The sequence below is a fragment of the Trachemys scripta genome, chromosome 2, assembly GCF_013100865.1.
Source record: "Trachemys scripta elegans isolate TJP31775 chromosome 2, CAS_Tse_1.0, whole genome shotgun sequence".
Lineage (NCBI taxonomy): Eukaryota > Metazoa > Chordata > Testudines > Emydidae > Trachemys > Trachemys scripta.
In genome coordinates this window covers 107,302,811-107,319,288 of record NC_048299.1, presented here as the reverse complement: position 1 = coordinate 107,319,288, position 16,478 = coordinate 107,302,811, and the positions used below count along the sequence as shown (strand labels likewise).

The 16,478-nt window shown below is 42.8% G+C and overlaps 1 protein-coding gene across 3 annotated transcripts in view; it reads left to right on the top strand.

The window, feature by feature from the left end:
- The window catches only part of EPB41L4B (erythrocyte membrane protein band 4.1 like 4B), a 258,354-nt gene that overhangs the window by 128,748 nt on the left and 113,128 nt on the right, over positions 1–16,478 (top strand). For 2 of the 3 annotated variants that reach the window (XM_034761377.1, XM_034761376.1), the window contains exons 13-15: positions 1,815–1,845; positions 3,700–3,733; positions 7,495–7,562. In XM_034761377.1, coding sequence (XP_034617268.1) covers positions 1,815–1,845; positions 3,700–3,733; positions 7,495–7,562 — 133 coding nt within the window. Of the gene's footprint in view, positions 1–1,814; positions 1,846–3,699; positions 3,734–7,494; positions 7,563–10,408; positions 12,110–16,478 lie in introns of those variants that run through there. The other variant, XM_034761378.1, reaches the window with a different exon arrangement.

The window sequence follows — 16,478 nt, the reverse complement described above, 5'->3', positions numbered from 1 at the left end:
TACACCTAAACCCAGTGCAGAGAAAACCGCACCAAGAAAGGAGCTATCACCGGCACAGTCACCCCCAACATTGAAACATCATCAACATCAAATCCAGCACTAGCACTTGTGCCATCAAAGTCCAACACTGAGGGGAGTCACTTCAAATAAAGAGGCAAAGACTCCGGGCAAAGATCAGTGTTCTCCCATAAGGAGAAACAACACACAGCCTCTGGACTACACCCTTCAGTGTCGACATTGACCATGGAGGATAAGCCTAGGGGAGAACCGGAACAACCATCAGTGCTGAAGCACCTGCCAATTCTGGTATAAATCCCAGTGCAGAGAGCCCCCTACAAGATGTCTACTCCTCCTCACTGTCACCAAAGGTGTATGTTCTCTCCATCTTCAAGTAGAGAACCTTCTCCCCTCAGCTCAGTGGCTGACACCATGGAGAGACTCACCTGATTCCTCAACAGGGCTCTGCCCCAGCCACCGCCTCGGGAATGGCACAAGATTGGATAATGCCAATGGTATTCTTAATACTGTGGCCCTGTTGGGGTTATTGGGGTCCACCATCTTGGGCATCGAGAAGCCAGACTCAACTTTGCTCAAGGAAGAGGTCACTCCTCCCTTCAGCATCTCTGGCCAGACACACATCAGAGTATCAGGAGGAACAGGATTCAGTGTTAGAGCAACCCTGCATCCCGTATCACTACCTGAAGCCCTCTCATCTTTCGTCCTCTGGAGAAGAGGTATCTTTGACATCTAGCTGGGAGCCACACTGCTCCAAGCCACAGATCCTCCCCAAGACCTACAAGAGCTCTGTTGGATGGCTACTCCCAGTGAATATACGGAAAGGGATCGATCACATTCTCTGCTCTCTCCGTAACTGTTACATTTATCATAGATGCTTCAGGGACAGGATGGGATGCCCATTTGAACCACCTGCAGATGCCAGGAACATGGTCTCAGAACAAACTAAATTTACATATGAGCATCCTGGAACAGAGAGCCATCAGACTGAATAGAATAATAGAAACGTGGGGCTGGGAGGAACCTTGAGATGTCATCAGATCCAGCCCCTTGTACTGAGGCAGGACCAAGTAAACTTAGACCATCCTGGACATGGTCTTAAACCTCCAATGATGGGGATTCCACAACCTCTCTTAGAAGCCTATTCCAGTACTTAGTTACCAGTAGAATTAGAAAGTTTTTCCTACTATCTTACCTAAATCTCCCTTGCTGCAGATTAAGCCTGTTACTTTTCGGCCAACCTTCAGGTGACGGGGAACAGTTTATCACCATCCTCTTTATAACGGCCCTTAACATATTTGAAGACTGTTATTGGGTCACCCTTCGGTCTTCTTTTCTCAATACTGCCAGGGTTCACCTTGCAGCAGAATCAGCATATCCTGCTCCAGAACAGTCATACTCTATCTTCTTGCACCCAATGATGTTGAAGTGAACTACAGTGGGATCCACACTGACCTACTAAAGAAGAGAGATTGGTTACTTACCCTACAGTAACTGTGGGGTCAGTGCGGATCCCATGACCTGCCCTCTATCTCCGCTTTTTGGAGTCTGTAGCTAATATTAGCTTTGAATCCCAAGGGAACAGAGAGAGGGTTGTGACTGCATTGCCTCGTGTTGGAGCACAAAGTACATGCACAGCCCTGACAGATGCTGCTACTCAAAAAAAAATATTCCTGTCTTGCACATATGGGGTACACTTAGACTACGGTATCTCAAAGAACCACAGTTACGGGGCAGTAAGTTCTCTTTGAAAGGTAAATGTTGATTAACTTTTTTTTTTTTTTTTTTTTTTTTTTAAGCAAACAATCCTGTGAAGGCAGCACAACTGTGGTAAGTGTATCCAGATTCTCATTGCGTGTTCATTCTTACAGTTTGGCAATGAGTCCTAAGGCCCTGTTCCTGCATCAGGGTTGGCTAGCACCGAATCCTGCACCTGCGCTAGCTGACCACAGTGTGAGATCAGGGGCTAAGTATGAAACTGTTTGCTTTTCTTTTTGTCTGAGTGGATTTCTGTTCTTTGAAAGTAGGAGCAAAATTGAGCTTATTTTCTTTCTGATCTTGTTATTATGTTGAGCATCTAACACTATCGGTTGCTGCCCTGTTAGTTAAAATAAATAGTCTTTTCTTTGCCCCTGAATGTTCACTGTGGTACAAGTGGTACACTGTGGTACAAGACCTTTGCTGAGCAAACTACTAATGCTTTTGAATTTGTAACATCGGGTATACATTTTGTTATACCTTTCTAAAAACAGAGCACTGTGCTACATAAAACTGAATTAGAGGTGTTATTAAATTAGCATTTTCATGTGGTAACCGACTCATCGTCACTTCGTAATCATGTGAAATCAGGAGTACATGGAACCACACTAACTTTTCTAGCTCTTAATTTATGCTAGGCAGTTGTGTTGCGCCCACCCCCTACCCCCCCCCCTTTTTTTTTTTTAATGAAATGTGTCAGTAGCAACAGTAGGGTTATGGTGAAGAAGGTACTTACTTTATGAATCCCTAAGTGCAGGTGCTTTTAACTTTTTAAAAATTAGCCTTTGAGCTGCCATTTCTTACTTCATTAGCCAGGGATTGGATAGTGGGTTTGGGTTATTTTTTAGTTTAATTTGGCCATGTTTGTTTTATCAGTCTCAGAAATGTGGAGGAAAATGTTGGTTTTCTCCAGTTAGAAATTTTTCACACTTTTTTTGCACTTGATTAAATTAAAAATGCCTTGTATTTTTAAAAAGTTCAAACTTGCCGTGAACTTAGCCCTAATGAGGACAAGCACTCTTACAAGCTTGAAGAAATATAGTTTAGAAAAGTAACACTTTCTGCAAACTTTTTTGGTACTCTGGAATGTTTGACATTTTCATACTACACCTCTACCTTGATATAACGCTGTCCTCAGGAGCCAAAAAATCTTACCGGGTTATAGGTGAAACCGCGTTATATCGAACTTTCTTTGATCCACCAGAGTGCAGAACCCCTTCCTCCCTCCCCCCGGAGCACTGCTTTACAGCGTTATATCTGAATTTGTGTTATATTGGGTAGCGTTATATCGAGGTAGAGGTGTATTATTTAAGGCTTTACTCTTGTGAGTAGTTCCACTGAAGTCAATGGGATTACTCCTCTGTATAAAATTATGTACTTGCATAATGCAAGATCTGGGAAGTTGGTGTCTCTAGTAGTCATAAAAGGTACAAGACAGTATACCGGGGGGAGGGAGGCTGAAATTATGTTTATTTAGCTATCATTTTCATTTTGTTGTTTTTGGGGAAATGTAATATGCAAGGATCTCTTAATTCACTCGTAGTTCTCTTACTACTATTAAAATGGACTGCTATGTTACAGAATTTTGAAGGACTGATGGGTTAATGTTTTCACTGTTGTTAGCAGAAGACCTGAAAAGATTGATCTGTCCTGGTACCAACATGTTTCCAATATTCCTGAGAAGTTTAGGCCTCAATCCTGCAACTGGCTCCATGAGTGCGGATGTCTGTGCTTCTCTATATCCTCGTTAGAATTAGAGGGACTCCATACAGGCACAGAACTTTTTTCCTTTGTGTAGCCAGCTGAAGGATCAAGTTCTCAATCTTCTTCACCCACATAGTAAACTAATTCATGGAAATTATCAGTTTTCTTATTTTTTGTCTGTTTTAATTACAGAAAAGCTATTTTTTCTTTGTCTTATTTTAGTGCAAAAAATAATCCTGAAGTCCACAACTACCAGGTAAGAGTAACACTTGCTGGAGGGAATATTGACTTTAGTTTTATTACTTTAATTGTAAAGTTATTGCTGCCTATAATTAAGGTGACTCATTTTCTCTTCTCTCCCCCTTCTTCCCTGTTGTTGTGATTTGTTCCTTTCATACCCTTGTGGTGAGATTTTGTTCTGTCTCTAATTGCTGCAGCACAGTGGGGAGACACTTTTGCTCCCTCCTGATTCTGGGCAGCTCTGGGGACTGGAAAGGAGGCCCAAACGTTTAGACAGCCTTAGAGGGCCTGTTTAAGTTATGGCAACCTCCTGGGCTTACCTTATGGGCTGCAGCACCACCCAGAATATTTGCAGCATTGCATCCCATCCCCAATACACCAGCTATGCCAGGGCTTGTTAAGAGGTATCTGCAGTAGGCATTCTTACAATTGTTTAGGGTTACCATATTTCGAGCCTCCAAAAGGAGGACACTCCACCGGACCCCGGCCCCACCCCCAGCCCCGCCCACGCCCCAACTCCGCCCCTTCCTCAAAGTCCCCGCCCCAACTCCGCCCCCTCCCCTGCTTCCCGCGAACATTTGATTCGCGGGAAGCCTGAAGCAGGTAATGGGGGGTGTGGGGGGAGGAGGAGCGGCCCAGGCTGCCCCCCCCCCCGGCGTTTCCAGCCTGGGCCGGCCCCGGCCGAGCACCCCCTGGCCCCGCTGGCCCCCGGCCCCCCAGCCGAGCATCCCCCGGCCCACTCAGCACCCCCCAGCCCCACTGCCCCCCGGCCCGCTCAGCACCCCCCGGCCCGGCCCCCGATCCCCGGCCGAGCACCCCCTGGCCCCGCCAGCCCCCGGACCCCCGGCCAAGCATCCCCCCGCCGGCCCCCCGGCCCGCTCAGCACCCCCCGGCCCGGACCCCGGCTGAGCACCCCCTGGCCCCCCCGGCCCGCTCAGCACCCCCCAGCCCTGCCTCCGGACCCCACTTCTCCTACCTGGGCTCCAGCTGAGCTGCTCCCCCCCTCTCAGAATGTAAGAGCCGAGCTGCTGGCTTCGGGCAGCCCTCCCCTGCCTCAGGACCCAGAGCTGGCTGGGCACGTCCCTTCCCCGGCTCCAACTGAGCTGCTCGGCTCCTCCCACTCAGACTTACAGAGGGAGCTGCCTGAGCCAGCGTTACCGGCTTCGGGCAGCCCCCCCCTGCCTCCGGACCTTGCACCGCTGGAGCAGCTCAGCTGGAGCCGGGTAGGAGAAGTGCCTGGCTGGGGGCTCGGGGTCCAGAGGCGGGGGGGCTGCCCGAAGCCAGTAGCGCTGGCTCGGGCAGCTTGGCTCTGTAAATCTGAGAGAGGAGGAGTGGAGCAGAGCCGCAGGGGAGAGGAAGTGCCGGCCATTTTCCCGGACATGTGTGGCTTTTCGGCAATTCCCCCCGGACGGGGGTTTGATTGCTGAAAAGCCGGACATGTCCGGGAAAAACCGGACGTATGGTAACCCTACAATTGTCTTCCATGGTGTTTACACCAGGGGGAATTCTCCTGTGGCTGGGTTGGGGGCTTTTACAGCCCCTTTATGCCATTCCTTCCCTCCTAACCAGGGAAAAGGGCCTGGAGTGGAAGTGAGGCTCTCACCCTTGTTTCATATACTTCACAGTAGCATTCAGTGCTGCTGAGGGAGCAAGTTGCATTTTCATCCAGAGGGAACACATGTACGAGAAACTAATCATAATGTATTTTTCAATTAACAAATTTTAAAACCCCCATAGTGATTTTGTTCCACTGTCATTGTCTCATCAGCACTTAATGGGCATAGGAAATGTCATCAGCATGGTGTTGTCCTTCTGGACCTTACTGCTGTAATAACCCTTCTCCCCCTCCAAACTCTGAATAAAAATGGTTTTTCACCCATTTCCCAAGCAAACAGATATGCTGAAATTATGCAACAGAGCAAAAATGTGGGTTGTGATATCTTTCCAAAAGGAGCAGCAAAAACATTTTCTCACTTTCATTCAGCTGTAACCAAGCTCATGCTAGGGCTTCGTAAAGCTCCAGGCTTGAAGATCATTTCACCAAAAGGCTCTATGCCAGGGGGTGGGCAAACTTTTTGGGCCGAGGGCCACATCTGGGTGGGGAAATTTGTATGCAGGGCTGGGGCAGGGGGGTGGGGTGCAGGAGGGAGTGCGGGGTGTGGGAGGGGGTGCAGTGTGCAGGAAAGTGTTCAGGGCAAGGGATTGGGGCAGAGGAGGGGTGCGGGGTGCATGAGGGGGCTCAGGGCAGAGGGTTGGGATTCAGGAGGGATGCAGGGTGCGGCAGGAGGCTCAGGGCAGGGGGTTGGGGTGCAGGGTGCAGCAGGAGCTCAGGGCAGGGGGTTGGGTTGCAGGAAGGGTGCAGGGTGTACAAGGGGGTTCAGGGCAGGGAGTTGGGGTGCACAGGGGTGCAGGATGGAACAGGGATCTCAGGGCAGGGGTTTGGGGTACAGGAGGGGTGCAGGGTGTACGAGGGGGCTCAGGGCAGGGGGTTGGGGTGGGGTACAGGAGGGGTTTGGGATCCGGCCCAGCGCCGCTTACATCAAGTGGCTCCGGGATGGCAGCAGCGCACGCACTAGGGCCAGGGCTGCCTGCCTGCCTGCCCTGTCTCCAGCCCCGTGCTGCTCCCAGAAGCACTGCGGCCCCTGGGGGAGGGGAGGCGGAGGGCTCCGCATGCGCTGCCCTTGCCGTACCTCCCCCGAAGCCCCCGTTGGCCACGGTTCCCCGTTCCCAGCCAATGGGAGCTGCGGGTGGCGGTGCCTGGAGGGAAGAGCAATGTATGGAGCCCTCTGCTCCCCCCGCCCAGGGGATGCAAGGACGTGGTGCCAGTGGCGCCGTGGGCTTGATCCAAAGCCCTGAGGGGCCGGATCCGGCCCGCGGGGCATAGTTTGCCCTCCCCTGCTCTATGCACATGTTGAGCAACATGGGAGAGAGGCTGAATCTTGCCTTTCAAATCCCTAGGTGGTGCTGATATCCCTGGTTGACTGCTATCTTCAAACTATGTCAGACTACACTGTAGAGAACTGTTCTATGCATAACAGTGTCCCTTGGATTATGTCTACACTTGAAACTGGGAGCTGTGAGTCTCCACTTGTGCAGACATATTGTAATTAACCAGCACACTAAAAATAGTCTTGTCTCAAAGATTAAGCCATGCATGTCTAAGTACACATGGACGGTACAGTGAAACTGTGAATGGCTCATTAAATCAGTTATGGTTCCTTTGGTCGCTCATGCCCAAATAAATCTTTTAGTCTTTAAGGTGCCACCAGACTCTTTGTTGTTTTTGTAGATACAGACTAACACGGCTACCCCGATACTAAAAATAGTTGTGTAGCATGGGCAGAAGCGAATGGCGACATGGGCTAGCCATGTTGAGTACAAACTCGCCTGAACCCTGTGGCTACCTACTCTGGACTTGTGCCGCTGCCTGTGCTATCACAGCTGCTGCATTATTTTTAGCACAACAGCTGGAATTACACCCCTAGTTCCAAGTGTGGACATAGCTGTAGGTTCCATGGTAGTAGTTCATGCTCACATCTTTCAACAGCTGCAATTGTGATATTTGGTATATTTATAAGGCAGGTCCTTAATCATTTTTTGGTACAACTGGTAGTGAAAGTATGAAATTGCAGTAACAATGCAGGCAATTGTAGCATGAGGATGATGTAATTGAGGACAACTCTTCACTTTAAAAAGAGCTCCATAGAAAATTAATCAAATGCAATCCGATTAAGAAGTGATACAATGACATAATCAAAGCTAATATTTTACTTCCAGCCACAGTATCACCCTAATATACATCCTGGTCCACCACACTGGCACCCTCATACTCCTGTGAACGTAAGGTAAGCTCTCTTCATTGTATGGGAAGAATCATTTTTTTCTTCTTTATTTTAAACAACCTGTTGGATTAGAACTGTGATGAGACTATGAGGATTGATGTATGTTAATCACTTCAGTTTTTGCTTTGACATATTCTAAGTCTATTAAATTTATTAAAAGGAACTTGATAGTTTGCTTAGATTTATTTTTAATTTATTATTCAAAACAAAATTTTAGGATTAAATTTTCCTTTTGAATTAATTTCTGTAGGTTGTGTGTCTGGCAGTAAGGTGCTTAATATTTTTAGTAAAATTAATTTTACTTTGATTAGCATTTAATCTCAGAAGACAGTGGAGCATGTCCTTTTAGGGTGGGCTTAAATCAACAATGTACAGATTCGTAATATGCGGCAACCGTTTTCCTGTACTCCAAAAACTTAAATGGAAAATTATAGTGCTTTCCTATTCAACATTGTATTAATAGATTGGTAGATTTTTTAAAAAATCACATAAAAAGAACATTTTAAAACTACCACTTGAAAATTCAGTATCTGTATAGCTATGAATATGGCTGATCTCACTACATAAAGACTTAAATTTTAGTGCTATCAGACAAGAATTAAGTGAAAACAAGACTGGAAGAAACTCAGTCTAAACTGAAATCAGTATGTTTTATGTGCTTTTTTCCTAGGTAAATATAACTCTTTTTGACTTGTATTATTTTATTGCCAGACAGTGTCTAGGACTTTCAGACGTATATAACTTGCACCACCGTGAGCGCGTAATATTGCTGTTCTCATCTATCCCATCTTCCTGCCTCTTCCTCTTAGTATTCTTAGATAAAATAATTCCATCACAGGGTGGGTGGAGTTTGGTGCTGAGTGTAGGTGAGCAATAGTGGTGAGGGTAGGCTGTAAGGTGGAAGAAAGGATAGTCTGGTCTGAGATGATAGGACTGAAGAAGCAGGGAAAGGGCATAGAGATGGAAGACTCAATATTTCTCAGGTGGATCTGCAGATTACTTATCTCCATCTCAAAATTCCTAGAGAGTCTGGTAATAAAATAAATGTTAAGATAAAAACAAAACTACTTTTATGAAAAAAAAACTTTAAAATATGTAATGAATCTGACATAAAATTACTGTTCAAAATCTCTCCTGTTAATTTTAACACTGAATGAGCTCTACAATCTCTAGTTTCCTGTTACCAGAGAATAGCTGCCTCTACAGAGATTTTGTATATCCATTTAAGGGTTTTTTTCTAAAAGGAATTTCCATTTATGATATCAGTCTCGTTAATTCTGATATTTTTAAAGCCTAAAACTTTTCTTTATGCAGAGTAATGTTGAGATAAGCAGAGCAGTGTGTTAAAAAGTTTGTAAGAGAACTTTTTTTTTTCCTCAGTGAAGATTAAGGTCATTGGAAAGAGCTACAGGAAAATATGAAAAATGGCGTTTGCAAAGCTAAACTTGCAAGAGATACATAACAGACCAATCCTGCAGGCCCTCTTCAGATGAGTCCTGAAAGGTGCTGAGCAGTCTGGCCCCAATCCAGCAAAGCATTAAACACATGCTTTCATTTGAAGCATGTGAGTAGTCTCATTGAAGTGAACGGGACTACTCATGTGATAAAAAATAGAGTATGTGTTTAAGAGGTTGGGTAGGGTTTGTGTCAGAGTGCTCAGCCCCTGGCAGGATCAAGCCCTGGTTTCATATAACTCCCACAGCTGGGCTTGCAGAATTGAGCTTGAGGTGGGACAAGAGATAAGGGGAGGCCATTTTGTTCTGTTTTATAAATAATGTAAACTCCAAAATAAGAAGGTGCAGAATCACTTTCCGTCTTATCTCTATAAAAACTCCTCAGTAAAACTGTTCTGCTGTTACTCAATTAAAATCTTGTAGGATTGAATTTTCTTCCAAGATCTAACTGAAGTTAATGGTCATTTGTAATTTTTAGATTTATTATTGACGTTCCCTTCAAGTAAAATAAAAACTTGACTTTCAATTTTAGATTCACTGTTTTCAGCCTACTTTAGTAGTGTACAAAGAAAGAATGTTTCAAAAAATTAACGCAACTTCAGTGTATTAATACAGAAGTATGTCTGGCATTACGCAATTATTTTTATTCACTTTTCATCATGTTGCTTAAAACAACTGCTTCTTGAAATGATTTATGGTGATTTGGTACATAGTACCTTCAGAAAGCTTGGGAGAGTTTGGTGATGGTAGTAGTTACCTATACCAGTATGCTAGGGAAAACATATTTTTCTTCCTAGTGGTTTTACAGGATTCAGAGTATATTTGTACACAAATTTGTATTCTAGCTGCAGGAACTAAAAGTTTTGTTGGGTTTAACAAGATGAATGTGTAACTAACTCCATCAGAGTTGAGCAAATGGCAGAATTTATGGGTGGATGATTGATTGCTTCATTAATGTTATCGTGTTTTTAATTTTTAAGCCTTTGGGAAATAGTACTTCCATTAGCTCAACTTTTTGCATGATTCTGCATTTATTGCTCATTTAACAAAGCCACTTAGCCTTGCTGCAGTTAAATCTTTTCCCCTGGAAATTCAGTGGCTTTCAAGCATGATTATTTTTATTTTTAACATTTGAAAGAAAAGATTCTAAAAGTGCTGTGCACGGGATCTAATCCAAAGTGCATTGAAGTCAATGGAAAGACTCCCAGTGGCTTCAGTGGACTTTACATCAAGCCCATGGTTCTATCCACTACTCCCTTCCATGGCTGTTCACTCGCCATCATTTTTCATGTACATTATAGAGCCTATCTGATAAACTCATATTACTGTATATCATTCATAATTGTAAAATTTACTTCCATCTCTCACTAACCAATAACTGTGCAAATGGTACAGGCCACCCTACCAAGATGACAGGCCATATTGGAAACCAACCACAAGTGGAGATGACCGCAATTTACAGTATATCCAAGATCAGAACCAGAAGAATTTAGGAGGAATCCAAAGTATGGTGTACCAAGATAAACTCATGACAACACTTTGAGAAACTGGGTCATCCTAATTTCACCTACCATCTTAGATGATCATTACATTCCATAAGCATTGTCTGTCTGTGCATTATGTTAAACATATATTGTGTAAAAAGTGTGTGTCTTAATCTGTAGGGCCATCTTGTTGTTTAGTTAGTGTTCCTAGACAATCTTGAAAGAAGTATTTTCAATATTTTTGTAAAAATCTGATAAGTTTTGTGAAAACTGGTCAGAGTTCACTGTGGCTCAAGTTCTGAAATTTTTGTAAATTGTTAAATTTATCATATTTTTGTGTGACTCTGAGCATGTTTCTTTAAAATATTATACACCACATCTAATTATTTTATCATTGTTTAATTTATGAACCCAATTAAAAAATGAAGGATCGGAAATTTAGTTTCTTAACTGATACAAGAACAGGAGATGTGAAACAAATGAAAAACAGCATCAAAACTCACTTTTGTAATTAAAAATGACTTAAATGGCCAGTGATAAAGGGATCCTGTTGACATAATCAAAGGGTTTTTTCCCCACAAAATAAAATTACAGGTGTTTATATAACTTTAAACACAAGTATAGGGAAAACACTATAATGTTAAACTTAATAGATTACTCTATTACTACTCAGATGTATTCATTAAACCAATGAGAAATTGCATACTATGCCTAAAGGTAGTATTTGCTGCTATGAACACAAGGAATGTTTAAAAAAAATAATGCCTTAATAATGGGTGCTGCTGTCTTTTTTCTGATTTTTTTTTTTTTTTTAATGAAATTGTGAATGTAAACCATGAGGAAACATAAAACTACCTGGTGAAAATTTTTCTCCAAGAGGTTGATTCAAGAGGTAGTACTTGAGGGAAGGGGAAACAGGGGTCCTGATTAAATAAAAAAGATGTTAGACTTCTGCGAAGTTGGATGTACACTTTACAAACTCAGGCCCTTACATAGGCGTGACTGGTATTTTGATCACTTGCCTATATTTTACTTAGAAAGTCATAGCGCCATCTTTATTCATATTTTCTTATTAATTTGGCCTTACAACTGATCTTTTGAAGTTTGCTGGAATAAGTAATATCTTTATATTTGGGATATCTTAAACTGGTAGGTTTTTTTAACTTGATTTTAATAAACATCCATTTGTAAATAGGGATAACCCTGCATTTTTTTCAGAGCAAATTTGATAGTATATAACTTTGTAAAGTATATTTGTTTACAAATGCTATCATTAATATTTGTTTTGATCTTCCTTGTATGTGCTAAGTACAAATAAACATTCTCAAGCTTCTGGATTTGTTTTGGATATATTATTATTTATCTGTTTAAAAGATATTAATGCAATTTTTGTGGAAGTTTGGGGAATGATACACCACTGTGTTACTCCAGTTTTACGCTCGGGTCACGCTGTTGCTACAATAGTGTTACCTGCAGTAACCCAGTGATAAATCAGGCCCAAGATTTTCATTGGAATCCATTGGAAATACTTGAATGTACAGTTCACTGCAATGTGAAAGTGCCAATATAATATGTATAGTCTTCAACTGAGTATTCATCACTTCATGATTCATGATTTTGTTATGGAACTTCATTTGATTTCTATAAATATTGTTTATACTCGGTATTGCTTTTCTGTGCAGTATTTTTTGTTGTTGTATAGGGAGCTGAAGACATTTAGAGCGAAAGATCTCCCCTTAAAGTACCACATTAGCCCTATGCTGAAGATTTAAGTGGTGCATAAGCCTTGTGCTAGATCTCTGCATAAGGGTGAATTTTGCCCTTTACGATTATTTGTATCTAGCAATTTTCATCCCTGGTACCAAATGGGAAAGCACTTACCTTATTCCTTCTCTTTAGAAGCACCTCAGATACTCTCAGCTACTTTTTTTTATGGCATGCCCACCCCTCACTACTCAATGGTCCTGAATACCTATAACAGCAGTGAGATTCAGGGGTAAGGAGGTTTGGTATTGCAAGCAATAGGGGCAGGTTGTCTCCTGCTCCCCTTTGCTCCATCCACAGTTGTTTTGTTTGGGGAGCACTAAAAAGGTAAAGGGCTAGTCTCCACTACAGGGAGATTGACGCTGCTGCAATCGATGCAGCAGGGAACGGTTTAGCAGGTCTAGTGAAGACCCGCAAAATGGACAGCAAAGCGCTCTCCGTTCGACCCCGGTACTCCAGCTCTCCAAGAAGAGTAAGGGAAGTTGACTGGAGATCGTCTCCCGTCGACTCAGCACCGTGAAGATACCGGGGTAAGTCGACCTAAGCTATGTCGACTCCAGTTACGTTATTCACATAGCTGGAGTAGCATAACTTAGGTCGACTTACCCCCATAGTGAAGACAAGCTCAAAGTCTGACATTTTGCATTTAACCTTTCTCTCCAGTGATGTTGCTCTGACTTCTGCCACTGCAGTGAACTAGGGAGAGACTCTACCTTTTGAATGGGAGTACTTGTGGCACCTTAGAGACTAACCAATTTATTTGAGTCTCTAAGATGCCACAAGTACTCCTGTTCTTTTTGCGGATACAGACTAACATGGCTGCTACTCTGATACCTTTTGAATACATATTTTAATTTAAAGTACACTTTGGGGTTTGTTTTTTCTAAAATTGGCACCCCTACTATTTAGGAAGTATGGTTAGTTAATGAATCAGTGATACCAACCTTTGAATGCTAGAAATGCAACTCACCACTTTCATTTCTTAGCAAGCAAAATTCTATTGCTTACTCTTCTGAAAATGTTTGGTGAATTTGACTGCTAAAGGTAACTCCTTTAGTTTAAAAATTACTTTATTATAACTTTTGAAAATCTCTGGCTGTGAGGATTTCAGACTGGATCCTATTTGCAGGCCACTGTAGGAAACCTCTTTTGATATCACAGTTTTGCATTACATTTCATAAAATAATTTAGGTCCATTATCTATTGAAATAAATGTTCTTATGCCATGTTGTATAGGTTTCCTGCCAGGATTTCCCATGAGAATGCCACCGTTTATTTATTTAAAGTAGTTCTCAGTTGGGTTCCAAATAGTAAAATACACAATTGTTCTATGTGACAAAAGTTACTTTTGAAATCTTTCCAGTTGTCCTAAATAAACAGGTGCCGCCACCTACTGAATGCTAACAAAGCAAGTTTTCCAGGATGCCCATTGTACTGTATGTTTAATTTCTGAAAATGTCCTTCATCCTAATTTTTAAAAGTTTAATTTAAAAAAAAATATAATTTCCTTTGTATTAGTTATAGGTACTTTTTAGAAAAACTTTTTGAAGACTTATCCTCTCCTGATTCCACAAGAATTAGAAATGTTGTAGCTCTGTAGGTCCCAGGAAATGAGACAGACAAGGTGAAGTATTATGTTTTATTGGACCAATTTCCATTGGTGGAAGAGACAAGCTTTCGAGCTTCACGAAACTCTTCTTCAGGTCCAAGTTGGTCCAATAAAATACCTTCTCTCTCTCTCATCCCAGTAAGACCTGAAGAAGAGTTAGCTTGTTTTGTCCACTAACTGAAGTTGGTCCAATAAAATATATTACCTCACCTACCTTGTCTCTTTCAAGAATTGGAAATTGCATGATCACAAATGGTGACAAAACTGTCTTTTCTGCAAATGAGAGATGCTATTTGATGAACAGACATCACACCAGGAATCCAAAATTACATTGGTTGGTGTTCTAGTATATAGTGGAGAGATTCTCAGATGTGCTGGAGCACCAGTTGATGCTTTCAAGAGGGATTGGGGCTAAGGTGTCTTTATGCCATCTTTCTGTACTCTTCCCATCCCCCATCTCCCCCAGTACTGAGGGATATCTGGCCGGTTCAGTCCCAGCACAATTCAGTGCAGCCTATTTTGTAATGCAGCAATTACTAGATAGAAAAACACCAAAGTACCAGTCTCCCTCTTGCCCAGACATCCCTCCTACACCAGGGACTCCAGGAGGTGTTGTAATGCCAGGTCTGTGACTTGGGCCAGGTTTATGGTCCATTGCAGCATCAGAATATTGGCCTGGCCCTGAGACTGGGCTGTAGAAACAGGTTCTAGTATTGGGGAAGGAGGCATCCCTTTGGGTTAACCCTTCTTAGCATGGATTACTTAACCTGTGAGTTTTCTCTTTTCAATTACTTAATCATGAATCACTTTGTCAGCTGAAGTGCAGACTAAAAGTGTAAGGACTATATCATGAAATGCAATTGCACGGCTGTCAGTCTGGGGTGTTCACTCTGACAGAAATAATTGAGTTCTGCCAAAACATGTATCAGTGGGCCGAAATGCAGACTTATCAAGTTCAAGGATTGCTTGCTCAAAGTCTATAGAATCAGGTGGAGCATCTAGTATGGCAGGTAAGTTGTAACATGTCTTTTGTCTTTCAGATCCTAAACCAGTGCACCAGAAGAGATCTCTTCCATCTTGTAGAAATAGTAGTATAAGAGCTTGCAAATAATTTGGTAAATGTAGCCACTGGTGCCAACAAGTAAGCTGACTAAGACAGGAAAAATAAAGATGCTGATATGACTTGATATTCGGCATATGGACTCCCAAGTGGGGTAGAAAAACATAATCAGAGTGTGTGGGAGAGTTTCCCTGCAGTGGGGAGAGGCAGGCTGACTTCGCTGTGCATTTCTTTTGGGTTTTTTTGTTTTTTTGTGGGGAGTTTTGTTTTTTGTTTTTAAATAAAAGAGTTATTCAGAAGTTTCATGTCCTTGATCCAGCAGGAAGCCAGGTCAGTGCTATTCCCCCAGAAACCACCTGGATTGAATAAGGACCACTGCAGCACAGGCTCACTGAGGACCTAATTCAAAGTCCACGGGAAGACAACGTTGATGGGCTTTGGATCAGGCTCCAAGAACAGTGCGAAGTAGTCTGTTTTCCTTTTACTTTATAAAGTGGGGAGTTGAGGAGAGTAATATTTGTGGGTTATTACTATTGCTGCAGCACCATTAGTGCTGACGGTTAGTCAGGAAACAGAAAATTCCCCCCCCTCCTTTTTTTTTTTTTTGGTGAGTGTCTGTGTGGATTCTTCAAAGGCCAGGGCATGCTGGAATACTTGCTTCTGCCATAAAACAATAGCAACTAAAGAACCTCACTTTGATAGGTTAACTTGAGCTAGCTTTGCTGGTTAGATGTAGGAACTTGCCCATGTGTTCACTGCACTTGTTCCACATCATGAGGATGAAAGCTTGGGATTGCTGGAACTCAGAAGTTTTTTGGGTAAATAGCATGTTTGCATCACATTTATTTCTGTTTTAAGAGTGAAATGGCTGCACTTGAAAAATACAACTCCATTTTTATCTTTCGTGCTTATAATGGTAGTACCTATGGGCCAACCAAGAAGGGGAGGGGGCCCATTGTGCCACTGTACAAACATAGAAAAACATAGTCCCTGTCCCTTGAGTGACAGAGTTTACAGTCTAAATAGGAAAGATAGACACAGGGTCAGGGAAAGGGACAGAACAAATATACCTCTCCATCAGTGTATATTGTTTGTTGCATTCCCATCCCTAGAGATACCTTGAAAAGTAGTCAAATTCTAAGAAAGACAACAATCGCAAGGAGCCAGGTTTTCAAAAGAGCTCAGAGCCCAGCAGCTCCCATTGTTCTCTTAAGTGCCATTGTATTCTGAAAAGTGATGGGCATTGTGGGCTTCCATATTGAATGTTTCTCAAAGATTTCCATATCATAGGTGCTAAGTTTTTCTTTCTGCCTGACCTGTTCCTTCCCCCTCCCCCCCCCCCCAAAAAAATACCAACCTAACCTGGATTTTGAGAGTCAAGTTGGGTTCCTTCCTTCACATGGCTCATCCCCCGTAATAAAGGTTCTGCAGGCCAAATCCTGTATCAGTTACTGGCACACCTTTGCAATCCAGTTTTAGAAGTCTGACCCTTGACAGTTCTTTCAAATAAAAACAAATTGTTCCTTAACAGCTAGCCCTGAGAATTTC